Raw genomic sequence first — 20933 nt, 5'->3', positions numbered from 1 at the left:
GTAAGGTCATCATCCACGCTGTGTTCATTCACACACCAGGCTGGCTCACCACATCCGTTCTCAAGCTGAAGGGCGGCTCAGGCATGGCAGTCAGCAGTGAAGCGGGCTGGGAAGGTGCCCCACCTTCCTGCGTGAACCTGTGGCCCTCGCTGGCAGGGAGGCCTTTGTAACTGACTTAAAATCCTGACCCGCATTTACAGGTTCAAAAGGAGGGAATTAAAGTCGTTGTCATGGCTTTCAGACTTAGGCTGATGTGGGGCACATCTCTGCACATGTTGGCAGAGTGAGGAAGGAATCTCTACAGAGGGATAGCTGCTATGAGAACCCTGGTTTGGCTTGGTGTTGCTCCTGTTCTGCACTCACTTTTCCCTTTTCTATTATTATTTTTTAGGGTGGAGAGAATTTCCCCCTTCTTTTCCAGTTGTTTCAACCTTGAATTCCGTTTTGCTTTCCATACTTCTTGCCTGAGAACTTTTCCTCTCCAGGTTTGCCTGAATTTGTCTGTGGAAGCTTTCACAGGAGGGACACTGGCTCACTCCTTAGCCCTGCTCACTCAAGCTAGCTCAGAGCCCTGCCTCCTGGGTTGCGCAAATCCAGATTTCGTATTTTTTCCTCTCTGGAGAACATCAGCCCTTTCCCTCAGAAAAATCCCTTGGCTCAGCACTGATTGCAGGCTCCGATATGAAGTGCTTTATTTGTAAAGCCTCCCTTGTTCGGCTCCTGCTCACCTTGCCTGACCTTCTCCTCCTCCTCCTTCTTCCTCTCCTCCTCTTGGCCACAGGCTCTCTGGGCACTCCTGTAGCGACCTCCCCTCTGTCCTCTTGCTGAACCTTATCCTGGCACGGGAAGAGCCACCCCTGTAGCCCAGCCTGCCTGGCAAGAGCTCTCCTGGAGCTCCTCATAGCTTTTTTCTCTCACTGCAGCACACACCTCTTTCACCCAGCTTGCCATGCCATTTCCTTTCTCCAGCTCTCTTCCCTCCATGGGAACAAGGAGCTGGGCAGCAAACCTACAGCATCTGAAAGAGCTTCTGTGAATAAAGTGGCAATATTGCCTGTTCTGTTTCTAGCCTCTCTTCCCCTTTTCCCACTATTGTGCTTCAAATACTGTTTTTTCTTGTTATGGGGGTGGCAGTCTCTCTGCTTTCCCCACTAGGGTACCATGGTGGTGATGGCTGCTGGGGGGTCCTGCAATCTGGCACTGGATACTCAGGGTCCAGGGTCCTGGCTGGGATCAGGGCAGCAGACCACAGACCCCAAATAACTAAAATGAGATGGCAGCACCTAATTTCTGCAGAGTTCATCAGCCAGCAGGACCCACCACCATGGCTTCCAAAGATGGCACCAAGAAATGGTGCTTCCAGCTGAAAATGCCTGCTGGGCTGAAGTAAACACCACGGGGTGAGTATGATGTGCTGACCCAGCAGTGCTGCTGCGTGCCCATGCTCTGGGACTGTGAGCCTTGGAGCAGGGCTGTACAAGGAAGGGGAGGGGATCCATGTTGCACAGGGTTCTCCCCCACCCCTGGGGCCAGAACTCCCTCGCTGATGACATAAGGAAGCTTTACTCATGCAGGGGGTGATTTTATTTGTTGAATTAATTAATTTCTTTATTTTAAAATGAAGGCATTCTCTTCTGAAGACATTCTGTTTGGATAGATTTGCAAGAGAGGTGTAGAGAAACCATATCTAAGACGAGGGAGGGCAATGGAGATGGGGCAGGAGCATGATGTAGGGGGTCAGATGGACACAGACCGTGTTAGAGATATGACCTCCATCTGATGTAGAGCAGTGGAGGAGACCAGCACAGTGAGATTAAACATCTTCTTTAGCTCAGGAAGGGAGGGGTCTGCAGAAGGGAGTTCAGGACTTCAAAGAACTTGGTGTGGTTACTTGCAGTGCTGAACCTGCTCTCCCCCCGTTGGTGCTGTGTGGGGACTCATCCGTGTGGGAAAGGGCTGGCGAGTGCAGCAGGACATGCCTCCTCCCTGAGGGGGCTGGGACAGGGCTGCATCTTCCAGCCACCTAGCCAGGGGGAGGATGGGCTGGCAGGGCACCCAGGTCTGAGCGTCCTGCTGTCTGTGTGAGCTGTGTGAAGCGAGCCCTTGGCAGGCAGGCAGGATGCGCCGTGGCACGCGATGGCTTTGGCGGCACGCCGGCACGGGGAGGGATCCCATGCTCTGACTCGACATCAAGGTGCTGTGAGAAGCTCAGAATAAATTCAAGGAAGTTCTAAGTGTTTCATGAGGACTGAGGGCTCCTGAGAACAACCACTGGTCTGGTGGTGAGAGCTGAGTGTTCCTCCTTAGTCCGCGAGTGGGAGCAGAAGGCAGGGAGGTGACAGGCCAGACATCTCTATGACATTCTGCAAATCACTTTCCCCTCAACCTGTCAGGCATCAAGCTGTAAAATGAGGATAATTATGATAATTGCAGTGATAAACTGCACAATTGGAGCTATAATTGGGCAAGGTCCATCACCGGGACCCTTGATATTTTTTCTTATGTGTTAAGTGGTAACATCTAACACTTCTAAAGGAAAAAAAAAGTCACCATACCAACAGAACCTGAATTGATTTTGACAGAGGTCAGATCTCAGACAGAGCTTGATTTCTCTGAAAAATTAATCTCAAATGAGTGAGGTGGTGAGTTTGCAGAGAGGTTCCTCTGCCCCATGAAAATGCAGAACCAAGGCTTGTGAAGGGAGGTGGGTTAAGCATGTCCTTCGCCCCATTTCCTGGCCAATTTTCCTCTAAACCAAAACTACTTTCCTTGTCTTTGGCCTGATTTTTAGTGAAAAGCTGTAATATACTGTTTTTCATTTGTTTGTTCATTTTTTAAGCCAGACCAGCTACATTTGGTACAGAGTACGACCAGTCAGTGAAGCCTTTGGAGAAGTAATTTTGCCTCCCTGGGTATGCTGGTGGGCATACCCAGTCCTGCAAAGAAATCAGAATTTCTGGGATAAAAAAATGTGAAGTAAGTGCAAGGAACTGCTCTAATGAGCTGACATCTGTGTGTACTGAAAACTGGACCAGAAAAGTGTTTGTGGGGTGAAAGGGGTGATGACACAGACAAGGCTTGGGGCCTGAAGACAGACCTGTCCCATTTCCCTTCTTGCTGTACCGAGTCATTTCAGCTCCTTATCTAAATCCCTTTGTTGGTCAGGGGGAGCCTTTTTTGGGAGCTGACTCGAAAGTATGTGAACTCAGATGCCCGGGCAGCATCTGTTTCTGCTTGCCGGGGAGGAGGGAGCTGCAGGTTTCCCTCCTTCCCCCTCTCTTTAATTCCCCAACTCTCGGTCCCCTCCTTGCACTTCAGCAGCTCCGTCCCGCACCTCTGCAGAGGAAGGCAGGTCCTGCAGTGACACAGTCACGTTGGAGGGCAGGAAGGCGCCTCGCAGCGAAGGACTCGGCGAGCAGGGCAGAGATTTATTGGAGAGGCTCCCGGTCTCTCCGCTCCTGGCCGGAGCCTGCCCGGCCCTTGCCGCGCTGTGGGGAATTGAGAGCAGGGAGCGCCCGGCCGCGCCGGGGATTCCTCCCGGGCAGTCCCCTATCTGCCGGGGCAAATCTTCCCTCTTCCTTCCCCCATCCCCATCCCTGTTCCCCAAACTCCTCTCCCCGCCTTCCCTCAGCCTCTCGCTCACACACACACACACACACACACACACACACACACACACACTCTCACACACACACTTTACTGCCAAAAAGCGTCCTCCGCCCCCCTCCTCAGCTAACTTCCTTTCAGCATTTTTTTGAGCTGGATTATCCCAGGATTTGTAAAACGGGGAAAGGAGAGAGCGAGTGAGCGGGAGTCAGGACAGGAAGCTGGTTTCTCATTCCTCCAACTGTCCAAAGCAGGAGGAGGGGAAGGGGGGGAGCCAAAGAGGAGCCTTGTGCAGACTCTTCCCCAGTCCCTTCTCATTAGTCCGTTTGAACTTCCAGTCTCCTCCGAAAGCCAAGGGGAGCACGACCAGGCTGGGACGCCTTCTGCTGGAAGTGGCGACAGCGCGACTGACGAAACGCAGAAGGTGGCTGTGGAGGGTCCCGGGATTGCGCTGAGGGAAAAGACGTCCCCCCACCATCTCCTGCCCCCAAGTTGCCAGCTCTGATGCGGGCACCCATCCGCCACCCACTTGCCTCTGATGAGAACCCTTCTGGGCTCAGGCTATGATCGCTGCTGCTGCGGGCTGTGGAGCCTCCTCTCGCCCTGACCTTCTTCTGCCACAGGAGCAGCCCAACATCTGGTGGGGATTAATGTTTACTTCTCTGGCTGGACGCTGTACGGGACCCCCGATGTTGCTCCCTGGGAGCGGGACACGGGCGGTGGTCTGAGGAGAAGAGCAAGAATTTTGTCGCCCAGCGTGAGGCCGGGGGGAGGGGGGCAAGGCAGGAGGGGGGTGAACCTCTTTTGGGACTAACCTCATGAAGAACAAGGGAGCCAAACAGAAACTCAAGAGGAAGGGAGCCGCGAGCGCGTTCGGCTGCGACCTGACGGAGTATTTGGAGAGCTCTGGGCAGGATGGTAAATGCTTCTTTATTCTCGCTCTGGTTGCAGAAAAGCCAAGCGCGTGTCCCCCCGTTCTTACTGGCAGGACTGCAAACCAGACCTTTCCAAAAGCTAAGGGTTAGACAACCTGGAGCTGATTTATCCCCGGGAAGTGGAGTCACTGCCCCGTTACTCACAATGAATGAACGGTCGGAAGATTGCTTTGGTGATGCATCTGCATGACCCTTGCATGAGTAGTGCTGTGTGTGTGGAAAGGACTGGGCTGGGGTTCTCGGGCTGCCTAAGTGTGTACAAAGACAGCCTGACATCAGTCGTGATGCCCGCTCCCATCTGCCTGGAAGGGAGTACAGGCTTTTAGCGAGTCAGGTTTGGAGATCTGAATGGTGCTCAGTGTTGCCTCCTCCAGGATTTCAAAATCCACCTTAAGTCCGTGAAACTAGAATTTTGGAGGACTCTGGGGAGGAACTGGACTCCAGTTCCCATGTTGTCCCTGGACTGCTGGATGGAGACAGGACCGAGACTGGGTTATGGGGTGGAGTACAGTGTGTGGTGTAGGAGACATCTGAGCTAACACGTTCACCACCCTGCCTGTTGGCTTTCACTCCTTCTCCCCTTGACCTTCATGCTCCCAGGTATTGAATGAGACCACAGTAGCTCAGACAAGAGGTAACTCCAATAAAATAAGGGAGTCCTGAGTTTGAAATGGTCAGTCCTTGATGAGGGAAGGAGCGGAACGTTTTTTCTTAAAGTGGATTGAATGACAAGAGAGGTGGTTGTGAGTTTGGCCAGCAGAAGGACCTGCAGTTTAGCGAGAAGAAAAAATAAATACATGCCTGTTACCGTCCGTGATGTTAGCATTGTGATCCCTATTTAGCATTATGTTCCAATTTGAACTGACCAATTTTACCAATGTCAGGTTATTTCAAGGAAAAAAAAAGACTTCTAGCAGCAATGTCAGCTTTGTACAGGGAGAGCTGTACAATCAGGTCTTTCATTTGCTGATGAGCATGGCTGATGAAGTGCAGTGTGGAACCGCACTGGCAGAGGGATGGGCTGCATAACAGGAGTACTTTCCATTGCACAGTGAAGAGGGCAGCAAATGTATCACTAAGATGAACTGTTATATATGTGCATTTATTTATGTATGGGGGAAAACCAGCCATTCAATTGCATTGTGGGCTGTCTGCAACAGGTACTGGATCTTTTAACTTATATAGCTCTTAACAGCAATTGAATTAAGTGTCAAAAAAATAACAGACTTAATGAGCTGATGTCCTTTGCCAGTGTGAGGTACTGACAGATAAATTCCATCCAGTGCTACCATGGACCTCTGTGGTGAAGGAACTATTTACAGCTGTTTACAGGAGCACTGGAAAACAACGCAGGGAAGGCGGGCAGAGGCAGTATATTCACTTGAAGCAGCAAGGGGAATTTTAAAGGAAAAAAAGTACTTACTGCGGTTGAAATTAGGCCAGATGAGCAAAATCTATTACCTAAAATGCCATCTTTTTTTTTTTTTTTTTTTTTTTTAATATAAGTCTTTTGATTTTAATATAAGTCTTTTGAGAACAAGAAGGAAGGACATTTTCTCAAATCTCATTTGTGGCATGGTTCACAGTTCAAGTGTACTTATCTCTCCATGCTGAGGAGCAGTGGGGAGAGTAGGAAGTTCCTTTACTTTATGTGGTACTGCTGTTTGTTCAGTAGCACATCCCATTGCCCAGTGCTGTGGGATCCAGAAATGAAAGGCTCAGTTGTTGTAGGTTTATTGGTAAGGGTGTAAGTTAAGTTGGATTGGAAGTTCCAATTCATCAGGACAAGAGGAAAAGAAATTAAAGTATTAGAGATATTAATTTTGTTGGTAGTAGGACTCTCAGGATAAATAGGAATGCCCAAGAATGCTGCAGTGATGTCTTAGGGAAAAAAGGAAGGTTGAAATATCACCAGGACATCATGAACTCGCAACCAAATTAGAAGAGCATTCAGGGTATGAGAGATGGTTGATTTGGGGAGAGTTGAATTGTCCTGCTAAGAATTATGTCCAATGACAAGTCAGCGCTCCTGTAAGCAGCAGGATTTATAGGGACATGAAGCAGTAGCTTTCTCTCTGCTTTGTTTTTTTCTCAGTGCTGTGTGTTTAACTGGTGTGATGCAGGCTCAGGTTGTTCCCTACTGAGAAGCAATGAAGTTCTAAGACTGTTCCTGATATCTGAGAGTCAGGAGCAGGTGAGCTCTTTGGCTGCTGTCCAGCAAACATTTTGTTGTGTTGTGGGCCTTTCTGCAAGCAGGTTTAAAGTGTACCCAGAAGGGTTAACTGTGAAGAAGATGCTGTGGGTCCGGCAGGACGTGAGTCATACTGGTTGTGCTTTCCGTGCTCAGGTTTGCATCCTGCAGTGCTGGTGTGTGTGACTGGAGCTGCCCAGAGGCTGAGACCTGCTTTGCTGGTGCTGGCCAGGGGAGCACAGGGGGTGGCCCAGGCTAGTGAAGACGATTCAATTTGGAATTTTCCCCTCGGGGCTAGTACATGACCTTTACAGTTAGGGGGTGCTGCGCTACTTGTGCGATGCTTTGTGCAGGAGAGGCACAACTTGAGTCCCTACATGCTTGTGGTTGTTGATGGGCAGCTTGTGCTTTCTGTAAGGACCTTAGTCCCTGTGCTGTTGCCAAATTCCAGTGGAGAGAATGATATTCTGCTAAAGGTATCAGCATTTCCTCTCTTCCCATGTAACTCTTTAATGACTTGCTATGGTTCTCTTCAGAGACAGCCAAAGATCCTGCTGTCTCCCTTACCAGATCTATGTACCTAAGCCTCTCTTAGAAAGAACTTTATGATAATACAATAAAAGCTGCAGCAGAACTACAAAGTATTAAAAAAAGATCAAATGGGAAGACTTTAGCAGGTACAGTGAAGCAGCTCAGGAGCCAGAAACATGATACAAAGCCTTTAGCTGCAAGTTGATTCTTTCAGATCTGACACAGGTCAGTGGTGATGGGCAGATGTGGATGTCTGGTGGCTGGTTGGACACTCAGATGTGTTGAATTTACTGTGTTTCAAGTCAGTTCCTGTCAGTACCACATTTGACCCTACTTGGCCTTTTCCTGCTGGCAGTCTCTGCACAGACACTGGTCACACTTCTTATGGGGGCAGACTGCTATCAGTGCACACAAGCATTTAAAATCATGACTCAGGCCACAAAAACCACCATATAAAATCTTTGCTGGGTTCTTTGTCCGCTTTCTGTTTTCCAAAACTTCATTGTGCCACTGGGTTATGTTTTCAAGTCTTTCTTTGGTAAGAGGGCTAGAAACTCGGGGAAAAATAAACTTTTCTTCCTCCTCACCATAATTATCAAACAATGCCTTAAATAGCAGCGTGTATGAGGACAAGCTCACATCAGACATAAAGGAATGATGGCTGGCAATACCAATTAGGAAAAGTTGTCTAATTTTATGTAGTCCCTCCTGTGTCACTTCCAGCACTGAGTCCATACTTGAAGGCAAGTGATCTTTTGGAATATAAAAGCTTCACTAGAAAGCAGTGTCCATGCCCAGACTTCGGACATGGGTAGGTATCCATGCAGAAGGAAGTGAGTACTAATGGCCCTTTACTAAAACTTTTTACTGTGCCAAACTTTATTGAAATGTATCAGTGTAATGGGGCTAACAGATAATAGTCTTGAAGGATTAACATTAGAGTCATGTTCTGGCCTCTTGATAACCAGCTTGGTTTCCAGAGGAGAAAAATGCATTGTGCCTCTGCTGAAGTCAGTGGGAGTTGCACATCAGGCTCTCAGTTACTGTAATAACAACAGTGTAATTTTCTGGTGACGAATGGGCCAGCAGAGAAGACAAGACACAAGTTTGTGCACCATCTTTAGCTGGGGCAGGACACTCTGAACTGCTTAAGAAAACAGTCACAAAGAACAGTTTGCTTCTGGTTATATCACAAAAGTATTGTAAGAGGAGGCTATTGTAAGAGTCAAAGCTGTTAAAGTGAGAGGAGCTAAATCAAAAGGAATTTTAATATTCCTTGTGCTTCTAACTGGGAAATTCAAGCTGGGATTTCAGGTACACAGCCACGTACAACTTCCACTCTTTAAAATGGAAATGCACACAGCATCTACAAGAATTGAATTGTGATGGTAAAAGATTATCCAGTCTTTTGTATAGGAACTGCTAATGATCCAGACCTACCTTTGCTTCATATGCTTAGAGCCAGGTAGAACTTGGAAAAAGGCTGAATGTTTCCTGTGTTTTTTTGGTATGCTGATGTCTAGATGTTGGGCTAAGAGGTGCTACCAGGTGTGCATAAAGCCAAACCTCAGACTTGAGGCCTTGTTCTTATGGTGCAGGTCAGCTCTGTGTGTCTGAGATTCCCCTATTTGCTGGAGAGTTAATTCTGCTGCTGCTGTACCCCTCTGTGGTTTCTTCCACATCTGTTTCCTGCCTGATGTTGTCTGATTGGGATGCAATGAGCTCAGCTTTTCCCCTCAGCCCCCTCCCACACTCCCCACAGCTCCCTCAATGGCTCTCACCCTGAGCCTGTAGCACCCAAACCCCTTCCTATCTCTTCATCTGATGCAGCTTATTAGCTTTGTTTCTTACTTGCTTTAGAAAAAGGGCTACTTCGTCTGAAAAGTTTTGGAGCCACCAACTGCCTTGTTCTCCCTACTTGAGGGGAGAGAGAGCAAGGGCAGCCAGGAGCACTCCCTGAGGCTGGGGAGGGAAGAGGAGCTGTTGTCTTCAAATGTAGACAGGGAGATATGTGAGGAAACCATTACAAGTCCCTTGATTGTAGTATGAGAAAGGAGATAACAACACGGCTTGCCCATATGACACTCTTCTGTGCTGTGTGGCTGTGCAGTGGCTGCTTCTGCCTGGTCACAACTACAGTTGAATGAAAGAATAAGGAATGTTTTCATTTTGCATTAGTGGTCTCAAAAAGCTGGTGGCTCTGGCCAACCCTGACTCTACAAGCAGGTTCTTCAATGCATCTGAGAGGTGCAGTAGGCAAAGACTTTGCTGTGGCATAGGCAGGTAGTTCAGAGGGAAAGCAGTAACAATAATTCAGCAGTAACGTGCTGGGTACAAAGGAAAGGTGGGTTTGGATACTGCTTGCTTGTATTGGTACAGCCCCTTGCGCACCCTGTCCTCTGCACAGTGATGTTGTCATCATGCTTTTCACTGTGAAGCTGCCTTGCCCATACACGACTGGATAAGGAGACCTGTCACTCAGGAAAGAATTTCTTGCTTCAAGAACAGACTCCCTTTGAGTCAATCATTAAACCTGCCACACAGATGTGAAACAGCTTTTCTGGGCCCTGTGGCTTTCTTTCCTCACCCTGACATGTCTTTTGGGATAGGAGCATGCTGGGATGAGCATGAGGGTGCATGCAAGTCCATAGCACAAATAACTGTGCCATACTTTTGGGTAGGTGCTTTTGGTTAGTGCTGCAGGCAACAAGTCCTGGGAAAATTGCTGAAGAATCATTAAAGGCAAACTGGAGGAAAAAGAAGAAGCTTTTATTTATTTTTTTTTTAAAGTCCCCTTGGAAAAATGAAAATGCCACATGCTCATTTAATCTGCTGCAGAAGAATGAAGAGCTGCATTCATCCCTCTCTCAAAAGTAGAAACTGTGGCACTGGGGATTTCTGTCTCAAGAACTGATCAAGCTGAAAAGAACCTTTTTGTGGAGCCAAATTGCCTTCAATCTAGATCTCTTTCCTGACCTACCTTACTCTGTGGCTATGCAAACACTTGTCTCCATTCAAGGAAGGAAGTGGGAGGGGCTGGGAGGAGAACGGGACAAGAACGGCCTCTTGGGCTGGCTCAGAAATGCTCTAGTCCTCTTTATTTTTGTGTGTGGTGTGCTCTGGGGTCTGATCCACATTTTCACACTGCTGGTATGCTGGGAGGCCACATGGCCTGTGCTCTGTGGGGTCTATTCCTGGCTCTAGTCATGCAGGCTGTGTGGATATTTAAGGCTGCATCCCCTCCCTTGTGACAGGAGCAGAAGGGACAGTTGAACTCTGAAGTTTTGGGGGGAAAGAAGTGGGATTGTGTTATTTTACAGTGAAGGAGAGCTGTGGCAGCAGGGCCTGAGAGCTGAGTACATGTATTGGCAGGTGGAGGAGCTAGGCTGAGCTTTGAGGGAAGACAGCTCCTTGGCCTTTCAGTGTCTGCCAAAGTGTGTCTATGGACAAGAGATGAGGAGCTTTGCTGCCAAAATGGATACTGTGGAGGAAATTATTAATAACGTAAATTCTTGCATTTTCTCCAGCCTCTGTCACAAGTGGTGCATCACATTTTGAGTCCCAGATACCAGCCTCTATGGCAACAAGTGAGAGCAAAAGGACACTGGGAACAATGGGACCAGAAGCCATCTGTTTGCTTCTGCTACTTTGCTGTTCCTTCTTGTTTTGGATTATGTTTGTGTTACTTCCTCAATCTGTTTCTGGTTCCTGGGACCTGGATTTTTGTGTCTCTGTGGCACAGTGTTACTGCTGTTTAACATTCATGTTGCAAGCTCAGCTCCTTGTTCTGTATTGACTTTCCATTGCTAGCACTGTGTGATTAGCAGAGAACTCTTGCATGTTGCCTGCTGCTTTACATTTCCCTGACTGAGCACTGCAGGAGGCAGATGTGTGGTTTCCATGCACTGAGCCCCACTTTGATCCTGCCTTCTCCCCCACCCCTGCAAACAGCATGAATCACATCTTGCCTGCAGATCTTAGGTTAGGACACGTATTTTGATTTAGCAAATGTTTTCTCTTTGTTGGTAGCAGCTGATTTCATCTGAACTTGGAAACCAAGGAGCAGGGACTCCGCTGCTTGTGGTGCCACAGCTCTCAAAGGTTCAGGGAAACAGCTGTGCTGGATGAAACACTGGCAGTGCACAGGGTGGATGTGCAACACAGGCTGAGCTAGCAAGGGATGGGCAACTCTGGGAGGTCCCCATTGGTCAGGGTGGCTTGGGTCCCCAGCTTTGGTGCAGGCCTGGTTCTAGTTTGGAGAGCTCAGAAAGCATCTGTAACTTGGGCTTGGCATATATGACGCAGTTCTACAGCAGCAACATTTGCTGGCAGGCAGGGTTGTGCCAAAAATGTATGTTCCAGTGTTTCTCCTTTAACGGTAATGGGGAAATGAAAACAGCCTGTCAGTGATGGCATAAGCAGCCCTGCTCTGAAGGGCTGGGCTGGGGTGGCTGTCAGATTGACTGCCCACATCATGGCTTGGACTGGATCTCTGTCTGGAGGGTGATTAAAGGATGGAGAGCTACCAGCATCTGCCTCCAGTCCAGCACCACCAGCAGGGTGCCAGATACACTTAGAGCTCTGACAGGGAAACCTACAGATATCTTACTGAAATGCGAAGGCTGCTAAATGGCTGCACTGCTGGTTATTTCAAGGGCAACTAGTGTTCCCAGCCGCCTACCAGTGGCTCGTTTCCATACATTCCCTGAGCCTCAAGCCTCAGCTGTCCTTTGCTCGCATGCCAGAGCCTTCAGCTTCTCTGCTGATAACTTCAGTTAATGTGTTTTGCATTGTCAACAACAACAAAAACCCAAACCAAACCAACCAAACAAAAAAACCCACAAAAAAGCCCCAAACAAAAAAAATCTGCAGTATGTTTACAATGCACACAGAGAACAGTGTAGCATAAATTGAATTTATTTTAAATGAAATTACGTTGTGCAACAGTGCTGACTGTATTATTATAACTTTCATACTTAATTCAATAATGTAGACTCTGTTTTCCACATTTATCTGAAACCACAAGCAGACTTTCCAATCTTCTGCACCAGTGTGATTGCAGATAAGAAAGTACTTAACCATGGACTTAAGATCAACCTTTTTGTCAGATGCTGGGGCCTTTGCATACAATGAAGTTATAGCCACCAATACTGACCCTCACCCTCACTCAGGTGCCAGATCCCTGTGTGTGACAGCAAGGGGTTCAGTCCCTAATGCTACAAGTCTTGTGGCACTTAAGTGCACAGGGGAATGCCAGTCCTCTTCTGTTTCACCCCCCCTGCCTTGAACAGGACCCTGCACCTGGATTAGATTCCTCATTTTCACCTGAGTGGGGGCCCTTTTGATTTTAACAGTGCATCAAAAGGGGAAGAGCAAAACTCATGCTTTTTGCAGTTGCCTTCAGTTCCTCCAGCTCAGTTGCTGTGTTCCCATTTGGGAGCAGCCACCTGGCCTAGGTTCAAACCAGCCTTCTTCCACCCTGGTGTCACCTGTGATGATGGGTGTGACAGACTCAGTTCCAGGCAATGTCAGGTTGGCTGCATGGCTGCCTCAGCTTAGGTGAGTTAATGTCCATGTAGGGAGAGTTACCTTAACAGCAGTAGAAAATGTTACAGAATCACAGAATTTCTGAGCAGGGACTTCTTGAGATTAACTAGACCAAACCCTCTGCTCAAGCAGGGTCAGCTTGAGCCAGTTGCCCAAGACTGTGTCCAGTTGAATTTTAAATATCTCCACAGAATTTTGGATGTAACCTCTGTGAGCAAACTGATCCAGCCTCAGACTACCATCAGAGTAAAAAAATATTGTGTTCAGATGGAATCTCCTGGTTTTTAATTTATGTATCTTGAATTGTCAATAGGTACAACTGAGAATAGACTTGCTCCCTTTTCTTCATTCCCTTCCAGCAGGTCTTCATTCACAATGATAGATCCTTCCTAATCCTTCTGTTATACAGGATAAGATGATCTTGGCCTCTCCTCATGTGAGAGATGCTCAAGTCCTTTAATCATCTCTGTGGCCCTGAGCTGAGCTTGCTCCAGCAAGTCCTTCTTGTACTGTGGAGCCCAGAGCTGGACACAGGACTCCAGCTGTGGGCTCAGCAGTGCTGAGCAGAGGAGAAGGATCACCTCCCTCAACCTGCTGGCAACTCACCTCCTAACTCTTCTGATGTTCTCAGTAATCTATGCAGTTACTAGCAGAGATTTTCCTTGGTATTCCAGTTTTTGCTGGCAATTCAATCAATAAGTAATGTGCAATCAGGACATTGTAAAGGATGCTTTCTACCTTGCCTGTGCTCTTTCTGCCCTGGTTAATACCCAAAAGGAATTGTCTTTTCATAAAGAGCCCCAGTTCTTTATGCATTCTGAAGTTTTGCTGCTGGTCAGCCCAAATAAATTAATTTATATAATACATTGCTCTGCTGCATCTTCTGAAAGCCATGCAGAGCTTTGGCTTAGTAGAACGTCTACAAAAAATGCTTTGAGGCAGCACACCTTTCTCAGGTGGTGTTTGTCCCCCTGTCCTCCCCCAAAGCCACAGTGCACAGAACCAGGGTATTGTGGCCAAGCTCCTTTCTGCCAAAGCACGTCCAGCAGACTGGAGAGTAAGAAACTTTGCTGCCAAAATGGATACAGTAGGGGAAATTATTAATAATGCAAACCTTGCTTTTTCTCCACCCACTCTCACCAGTGGAACATCACATTTCAAGTCCCAGATACCAGCCTCTATGGCAACAAGGGAGAGCAAAAAGGCACTGGGAACAAGGGGAGCAGAATTTGTGTTACATCTCCAGTACAGGGATCGAGCAAGGGGAGGGGAAACTCACATCCCTTTGCAGGATTCTCAGCTGTGTCTGCTGCTCTTAGAAATATGCCCTGAGCAGCTGACTTGGGTTCATAGCAATTTGTCTCCAGCTCCTCACTGCCCTCTTCTACGCTCAGGACTCAGCTAACTAAATGTCTTTGGAAATGCTATTATCTCCTGTGCTCTCTGGGGCCAGGAGCAGCGTGAAGATTGATCATCTGGAACAGGAGGCTTTGTTTAGTTCTATAAAGTACAGAGGAGTTAAAGAAAGAACAAAAAATAAATGCCAAACCCAATGCAAAACTCACTTTAAATCTCATGCCCTTTATTTGCTCTCACCAATCTGGGAATGTGAATGTATTTTGTTTTGTCATGTCATTAGATACTATCACATGAGGAAATGGTTAGAGGAGATATACCTGCATCTCTAGAACAGGGATTGAACATCCAAATGGCCAGGAGATATTCCTGATATAACTAAGTTGTGTAATTTATTTCCTGAAGAGCATCAGACAGGAGACCAGTTCAGCTTCTCTGATACAAACTTCATTTAAAGGATGCCCTGGCTGGTGTTCACTAAACACAGCAGCATTGATACTGCATTTTTACCTGAAAGATGTTGAACACGCTCACAAATGTTCTATACACGTGGGATACAAGGCTGAGAATCCAGGCTGGATCTGTGCCTGTACTCACCATCTATATTCACTGGCTCATCAAAAAAATGCTGATTTAGCAGACAGAACACTGGGAGGAAGGGTGTCTGTGTGTGTGTTGTGTGTGTGCTTATCTGCAGCTGAATATTTCAGTTGTGATATTTTTGATACATTGGCATTCTGCATTTACCATCTCAGCAGTGAATGTGACTGTCAGTCCTGTTGCAGACAGGCAGCTTGGCAGCTCAACAGAGCCATCCAGCATGTGGAAACCCTTTGCTGCACATGCAACTAGTGCTGGCATTTCTATTCCTCTCCCATTGTGGTGGTAGCAGTCACACCTCAGGAGGTTCAGAGGTGTGATCAGGCAGGGTGAGCTTCCTTCTTGAGCCTTTTCATCTGTGCTGCAATTTGTGTGAAATAAGCTGTCAGAAGGACTGAATTGTTTACTTTCTTTGTGCAAAATCAGAGAGGGAAACAGCTTCACCATTTTGCTCTTTCTGTTTTTATCTTCTCAGTGTGCTCCAATTGGCAGTGCATTTTCCTTACCCGTGTTCTGGTCAGGTAATTTCAGATACATGAGAGGCTAAATGAGAACAAACTCTCTTGTGAGATTTATTGCATCTTCTGCTTCTAATCAAGCCAGAAAAATAGAGCAACAGACTTCCTTCTGTAATCCTGTTCTCTCCATTCCAGTCCCGACTGGAAACCAGAAGTACAACAAGGATGAATGCAGAAAAAAAAAAAAAGTTAAAACCAATGTCCTGGAATCTCTAAGAAGAGTGTGGGGTTTGGCCTGAGGTGATGGCTCAGGGGTGCAGAGGGGGCATGGAGGATTCTCCCTTCTCTCAAATAATTTCAGTTCCCCCTGCTTAGCTGTTATTTTTTACCTCCCCCTGTGCTACCCTCCTCGTCTCTCTCCATTTTGATGACTTTATTGCCAGGATGGCAGTATGCACATGTTGCCAAAGTCAATACATCAAGCTCTGTGCCCAAGGCAGGCTTAGGAGCAGTAAATGAGAAGAGCTGGTCTTGATCCATTGGGTCCATCATTCTTTCCTCCTGGCTCGATAGTGACTTACACACTGCTGCCTGAGGTTCGCTGCGTAAAGCCACAAACGGGAGCTGAGCCAGGAAATTCAGTTCCATATCCCAGTAACTTCAGTTTGGGGTAGTAACTTCAGTTTGGGGTCACCCTCCAGACTTGCCAGAACCTAGATAAGGAATGGAATCCCCTGCAGCCCCATCTGTAGATCAGGTGGGTGTAGGTGACCCAGTGCCTGCTGTCCTCCTCGGGGTGGCAGGCAGAACACGGTGCTGGAGGCAGCCCTCCGTCACTGCTCACAAACCTGCTTGGGCAGGGAGGAGCTGATGTGACAAACACAAAGGAGGGCTAGGAGTCCTAATTAGTCCTAATTAGTCCTAATTTCTATCCTGCTAAAACACCCATCTGTCACTCTGCTGCAATAATGAGATTTGAGGAGATTAACTGGATGCTAGTGAGGCCCCTCAGCATGGCAGATCAGTGAGTGTGCCGCTGCTCAGCTTTAAGTCACGCTTGCAGCAGCCCCAAGCAGGTTTTTATGTCTGGGTAGTGCTTGCATGGGAGTGGCCCAAAAAAATCTGCTACAGGAATGGGGTGGGTGATTCAGAAGATGGCAAGCATAGATTCAGCTCTGTCAAGTTGCTGTCTAGGCATCATGTGGGGAAATGTTACCATTTGGGCACATGGTAAAACAAGGACCCCAATATTTAAAAAATCCCTGGTTTATCTTTTTGTTTCCTAGAGGACAGGGTCTCTTTTACAAATGCGCATGCTGTGCTCTGTCTTTTCCTTTGCAGAAGCAACTTCTGCTGGAGCTAGGATTTGTTTTTTTATCCAGTGTCCTAAACTGTCACGTAGTGCTGCTCTGCCTGGCTCAACAGCTGCCACCTCCCAGCCTAGAGGTGGGTGGAGTGAGTCTTGTTTTTGCAGTTTGTGAAATATTTCAGAATGTAAGGCACTCATTAAATTATTGATGTTAGCTCTTGGGCATTAAACAGATGTGAACAGCAGCTCTGGATCCTAAGGGCTTTAGAGGCTTATCCGTGCCCTAATGATGGTTCCCTGTTTGGGATTTTCATGCATCTCTCACTACAGATTTGAACTCACTGCAGGATGGTGGAAGGATTTAGCTGACGGACAAAGGGTGACTGCAAGGCTTTTCTTTGCAACATTATATACCTGTGAAGCAGATCTAATTGAGCTTTGGTAGAAAAAGGGGAAAGACACGTGCATGTTTTCTTTAGGAGAATGGAAAAATTAGAAAAATGTGTTCCTGCCTCTTGACAGAGCATGCTTTCAGGGTATGAAAAGATTTTGAATAGTTGTGATTCAAGGAACAGTGCAGGTGCACCTGATATCAATTCTTGTGCTTAAGGAAAGATATTGTAGCTTGTAATGTGCCTTATTCCTATCCCTTTTCCCAGCCCTGCCCCCTTGAAAAGTGGCTGGCAGCAGCAGCACTGCTGACTTTACCTTGTGGTGACTGCAGGGTGGAGATTGGGACTTTCAGTGCAGCCCTCTCTCTGCAGTACCTTCAGCTCTTTGACTGGGCTGTGGAGGTGAAAAGCAGCACCTTGGCTGATGTGGGACAGGGAAGGGAAGGTAACAGATGTGGCACCATGAGCTGTTGAGATCTCTGGGCAACTTGGACGACTGCTTGCTGGTTCCCAAGGAACTGACTGCAAACAAAACTCTGTGTATGGCAGGAAAATCCGCTGCCAGGTTTGACAGGGGTCCCGTGTTTGTGTTTGAATGGAAAGCGTTCAAGAGGCTTCTCCCTTCACCTCTGCTTTCCCACCCATTCTCCCCTCTCTGCTTCGGGGCGCTGGGGGGCACAAAACCCTCCTGTTTGTTGTGGGGCAGGAGAAGCGTGAGGGCCTTCCCTGACCCTCTCCTCCCCTCAGCAGTTTGCATGGTAATTAGCTCGTCTCTACCAGCCAAGCCCACAGCCCAACAGAGCGACAATTCAGATGCTGAACAATGTCCAATTATCCCAGCCCTGGGAGCAAGAGGCCACTCCCTGACACGTGGGCTCCGTGTCCCTGGCCAGATGGCTCCTCAGACTCCCTTGGCTGGCCCAGTAACGCTGCTTGGGGAATTTGACACGTGTCAGCAGTTTTGGCTGAGTGCTTTTTTGAGCTACCAGCAGCGCAGTTGCCTGAAATATTGGGAAGAGCTCGGTGTGCACCCTGGGCAGTGCCACCCACTCCATGCCCTGTGCTGAGGCAGGGCTGGTGGCTACAATGGGTGCTCACCTGTGGAGGGAGATTTCGCAGCCTCAGCTTGGCTACCTGTATTTCCCATCTGGTTTGGTGACCTGCTGGAGATGTAAGCAGCTTAAAAGCGCACCTTTTGCTTTTCTCTTTGCATTCCATCATTTGTGCACCAGTGAGGGCTGAATTGCTCAGATTGGAGTTGGAACTGCATGAAGGAGGTGGCAGGGGTCCCACCCATGGCATGCCATAGGCCGTGGCAAGCTCTGCTCCTGCCAGTGCCTGGCTCCATGAGAGACCTTAGGGCACTCCTTCTTTTTCCACATCCTACCTCCCTCAGTGATTAAATGATGCTGGTATCACCTTCTTTTTGGTGCAAAGTTCCCATTATTGTTGTTATTAAATGGGAAGAGTCCTAGCTGTTTTCATCACCCAGTACTGAAAAGTGGGCTCTTGCAGCTCTGGGGAGTTACACATTGGCTGAGAGTGAGGGCAGGGAAGGATTGAACTCACCCAGCTTGCCTTTCTCAGCAGGTTCCATAACAAGAGGCTCTGAAGGAGGTGTGAGGAGCACCAGGGTGGTATCACATGCTCAGAGTGCTTTGTTCTGACTTGGCTTCTGCCCCAAAACGTGACAATTCAGCTTTGAAGAGAACATGACAGCCATTTGCCATCTAACCTCTGGGCTTAGGAAATGGAAAAACAATTCAGCATGGATCTGAAATAGCAGAAGAGATTACCCTAGACTGGAGCTTGGCCAGGCTGCTTCTGCTAATCTTGCAAAAAAAAAAAAAAAAAGGAAACCAAGCAGAAAAATAAAAAACACTACAAAGAATTTCTGCAAGGCTTCATTTTATAGTCTCTGATTTAGAAGGCAGAATGTGCAACAACACAGCTTTCCCTTTGCACACCATGGGATGGGTTTGTTACTGACTCATGGATAGGACTGCCCCTTAAAAGTTGCCTGAAGCAACTTTGATTGATTCTGGTTTTAGAACCAGGCCCAACCTTAATTTATGGATAGAAGTTAATGATAATGCATCCAAAGAAACAGCTGGGAGGAAAGAAGTGTGGCAGAGAAATGGAAAAGGACACTGGAGGAAATGAATGGGAAAAGGGAATAAGGGCAAAAGTAGCATGGAGAAAAGCATGTGAGGAAATTCCAACATGCATGAAAGGGAGGAGGCGAAGGCTGGAAAAACTAGTCTGAGGGCAAAACTGACTGTATTGGAACAAATGGAGACTGCAATGAAGAGACACTGTTCTGGGTACAGACAGCTGGAGGATAGACAGGAACATGCTCTAAGTGTTGACCATGCTTGTTATACAAAACTCCTCTTCCAGATATTTACCCAAAAGTGAGACAGGGCAATCGGTAAAAGAATAATTTCTGACTTGTTTCAGCCCTCGGAACAATTTTGGCTTTATGAAGTGCAAAGGAGATGCCATTGAGTTACTACATTGCAAGTGACGGTTTTTTTAATCAGCTAACTACATTTTTTCATTCTCCTTTTGGCGCCTAACTGATGTTAAAATGAGCTTCAGTCTCTGACTGGTTCCAAAGTCTATGGATGTGGATAAGAGCAGCTTTGCCTTGCTTCGACAAGCTCTCAGTGTTTAAATGTGCTCATCTTCATCACCTGCTGAAGGATGTGGTGCTTCAGCTTCCTTTGCTTTGGAAGCCTGTGCTATGAATCAAAACTTCTCTGATTTTACAGTGTCCAACACGGTCCTGCTTTTAGATCATTCAGTTCATCCCCCTTTGAGACACACCTGTGCAAGAATATGAATTTAGCCTGGAGTTTTCTTCTCTCTGGAACAGGTCAGCCATATACTAAAATCAGGATACGGGTCATGGCCTGAAGTGTGGCTCAGCTGTGTTGGCTGTGGGGAACTGTGAAGGCAAAGAGATGATGGACTTGTACAGCAGTACTGTAGCTATCAAAATGTAAGGAAGTTTGATTAAGTATGATCTCAACGCCCTTTTCCTGCAACACCCCTTCTTGTGTTTGCAAAGTGTTTGTTAGTGTCTCAAAGCCCTTAGTACAGCAAGATCCAGGAGTCAGAAAGACAAAAGAAACACAGTCCAGAAACCCAATTCCTGGACATATGCCTTTGAGAAATGTAGTGCATTAAAGGTTTTTTTCTTTGGTTGCTTCCTCTTTCCTTGCTTCCTCCAGTCTTTGTTATTCCCAGCAACGACTTTATTTACTTATTTGCTTCTTCCCAAACCGCTGGACAGACGGGGGCTTCATCAGGGAGCAGTTTAGCTGGAGTGGGCAAAACAATGGGGCTTTAATCAGGGTGCCTCCAGCAGCCACTGCTGGCCAGAGGTTTCTCTGAATTCCCAACATGGAACAGTTGCCTCTTTCATGAAGTGCCTGTGGGATGAGCACAGGATTGCTACACCCAAAGCATTTTCATGCAGCCACAGCTCTCTGAAAGGAAACACTGCTGAGGACACCGCCTGCAACGCCCCAAGCTACTGGGGTGACCAGCATGAGAGAGTCTTTCTTCCAGGCCTGGGCTGTGTTTGCCTTCCACATGCAATATGTGAATAGCTCAAGTCTGGAAAGTGTTTAGGAAAGCATCTAACTTCTCTTTTAAAGGAGAAGAAAAAATAAAGGAGGGAAAAAGAAAAAGAGAACGTTAGGGATAAAGAAATAGTTTCCAGTGACTTGATGCAGTGTGGCCAAACTATTTGTAATAATTTCCTTTAAATTCCTTTTATATAGAAAGAATTAAATATGAAATCATGAATCAGGAAGCAGTCATCCTGCCAACCAGTGACATGTACAGAGACATCAGAGCAAAGTGAGAAAGACACAGAACAGCAGGAGACTTGCAAAAACCTTTTTTAGCTCTCTCTTTTTCTTCCTCTTTTTGTTTAGTGTACACATTCATGTAGAACTAACATTTCTGACCCAAAAGGAGCTGCGGGAATCTCCTGCT

General features: G+C 47.3%; 1 protein-coding gene across 1 annotated transcript in view; it reads left to right on the top strand.

Moving 5' to 3' along the window:
* Positions 1-4327: 4327 nt before the first annotated feature.
* Positions 4328-20933, top strand: part of ARHGAP31 (Rho GTPase activating protein 31) — a 60141-nt gene continuing 43535 nt past the window's right edge. Inside the window, exon 1 of the mRNA XM_058824975.1 lies at positions 4328-4524. Coding sequence (XP_058680958.1) covers positions 4425-4524 — 100 coding nt within the window. The 5' untranslated portion in view covers positions 4328-4424. The remainder of the gene's footprint in view (positions 4525-20933) is intronic.

Source organism: Ammospiza caudacuta, chromosome 2 (genome assembly GCF_027887145.1).
Source record: "Ammospiza caudacuta isolate bAmmCau1 chromosome 2, bAmmCau1.pri, whole genome shotgun sequence".
Lineage (NCBI taxonomy): Eukaryota > Metazoa > Chordata > Aves > Passeriformes > Passerellidae > Ammospiza > Ammospiza caudacuta.
Note: the sequence above shows the minus strand (reverse complement) of the source record. Positions and strands in the feature narration are given on the sequence as shown.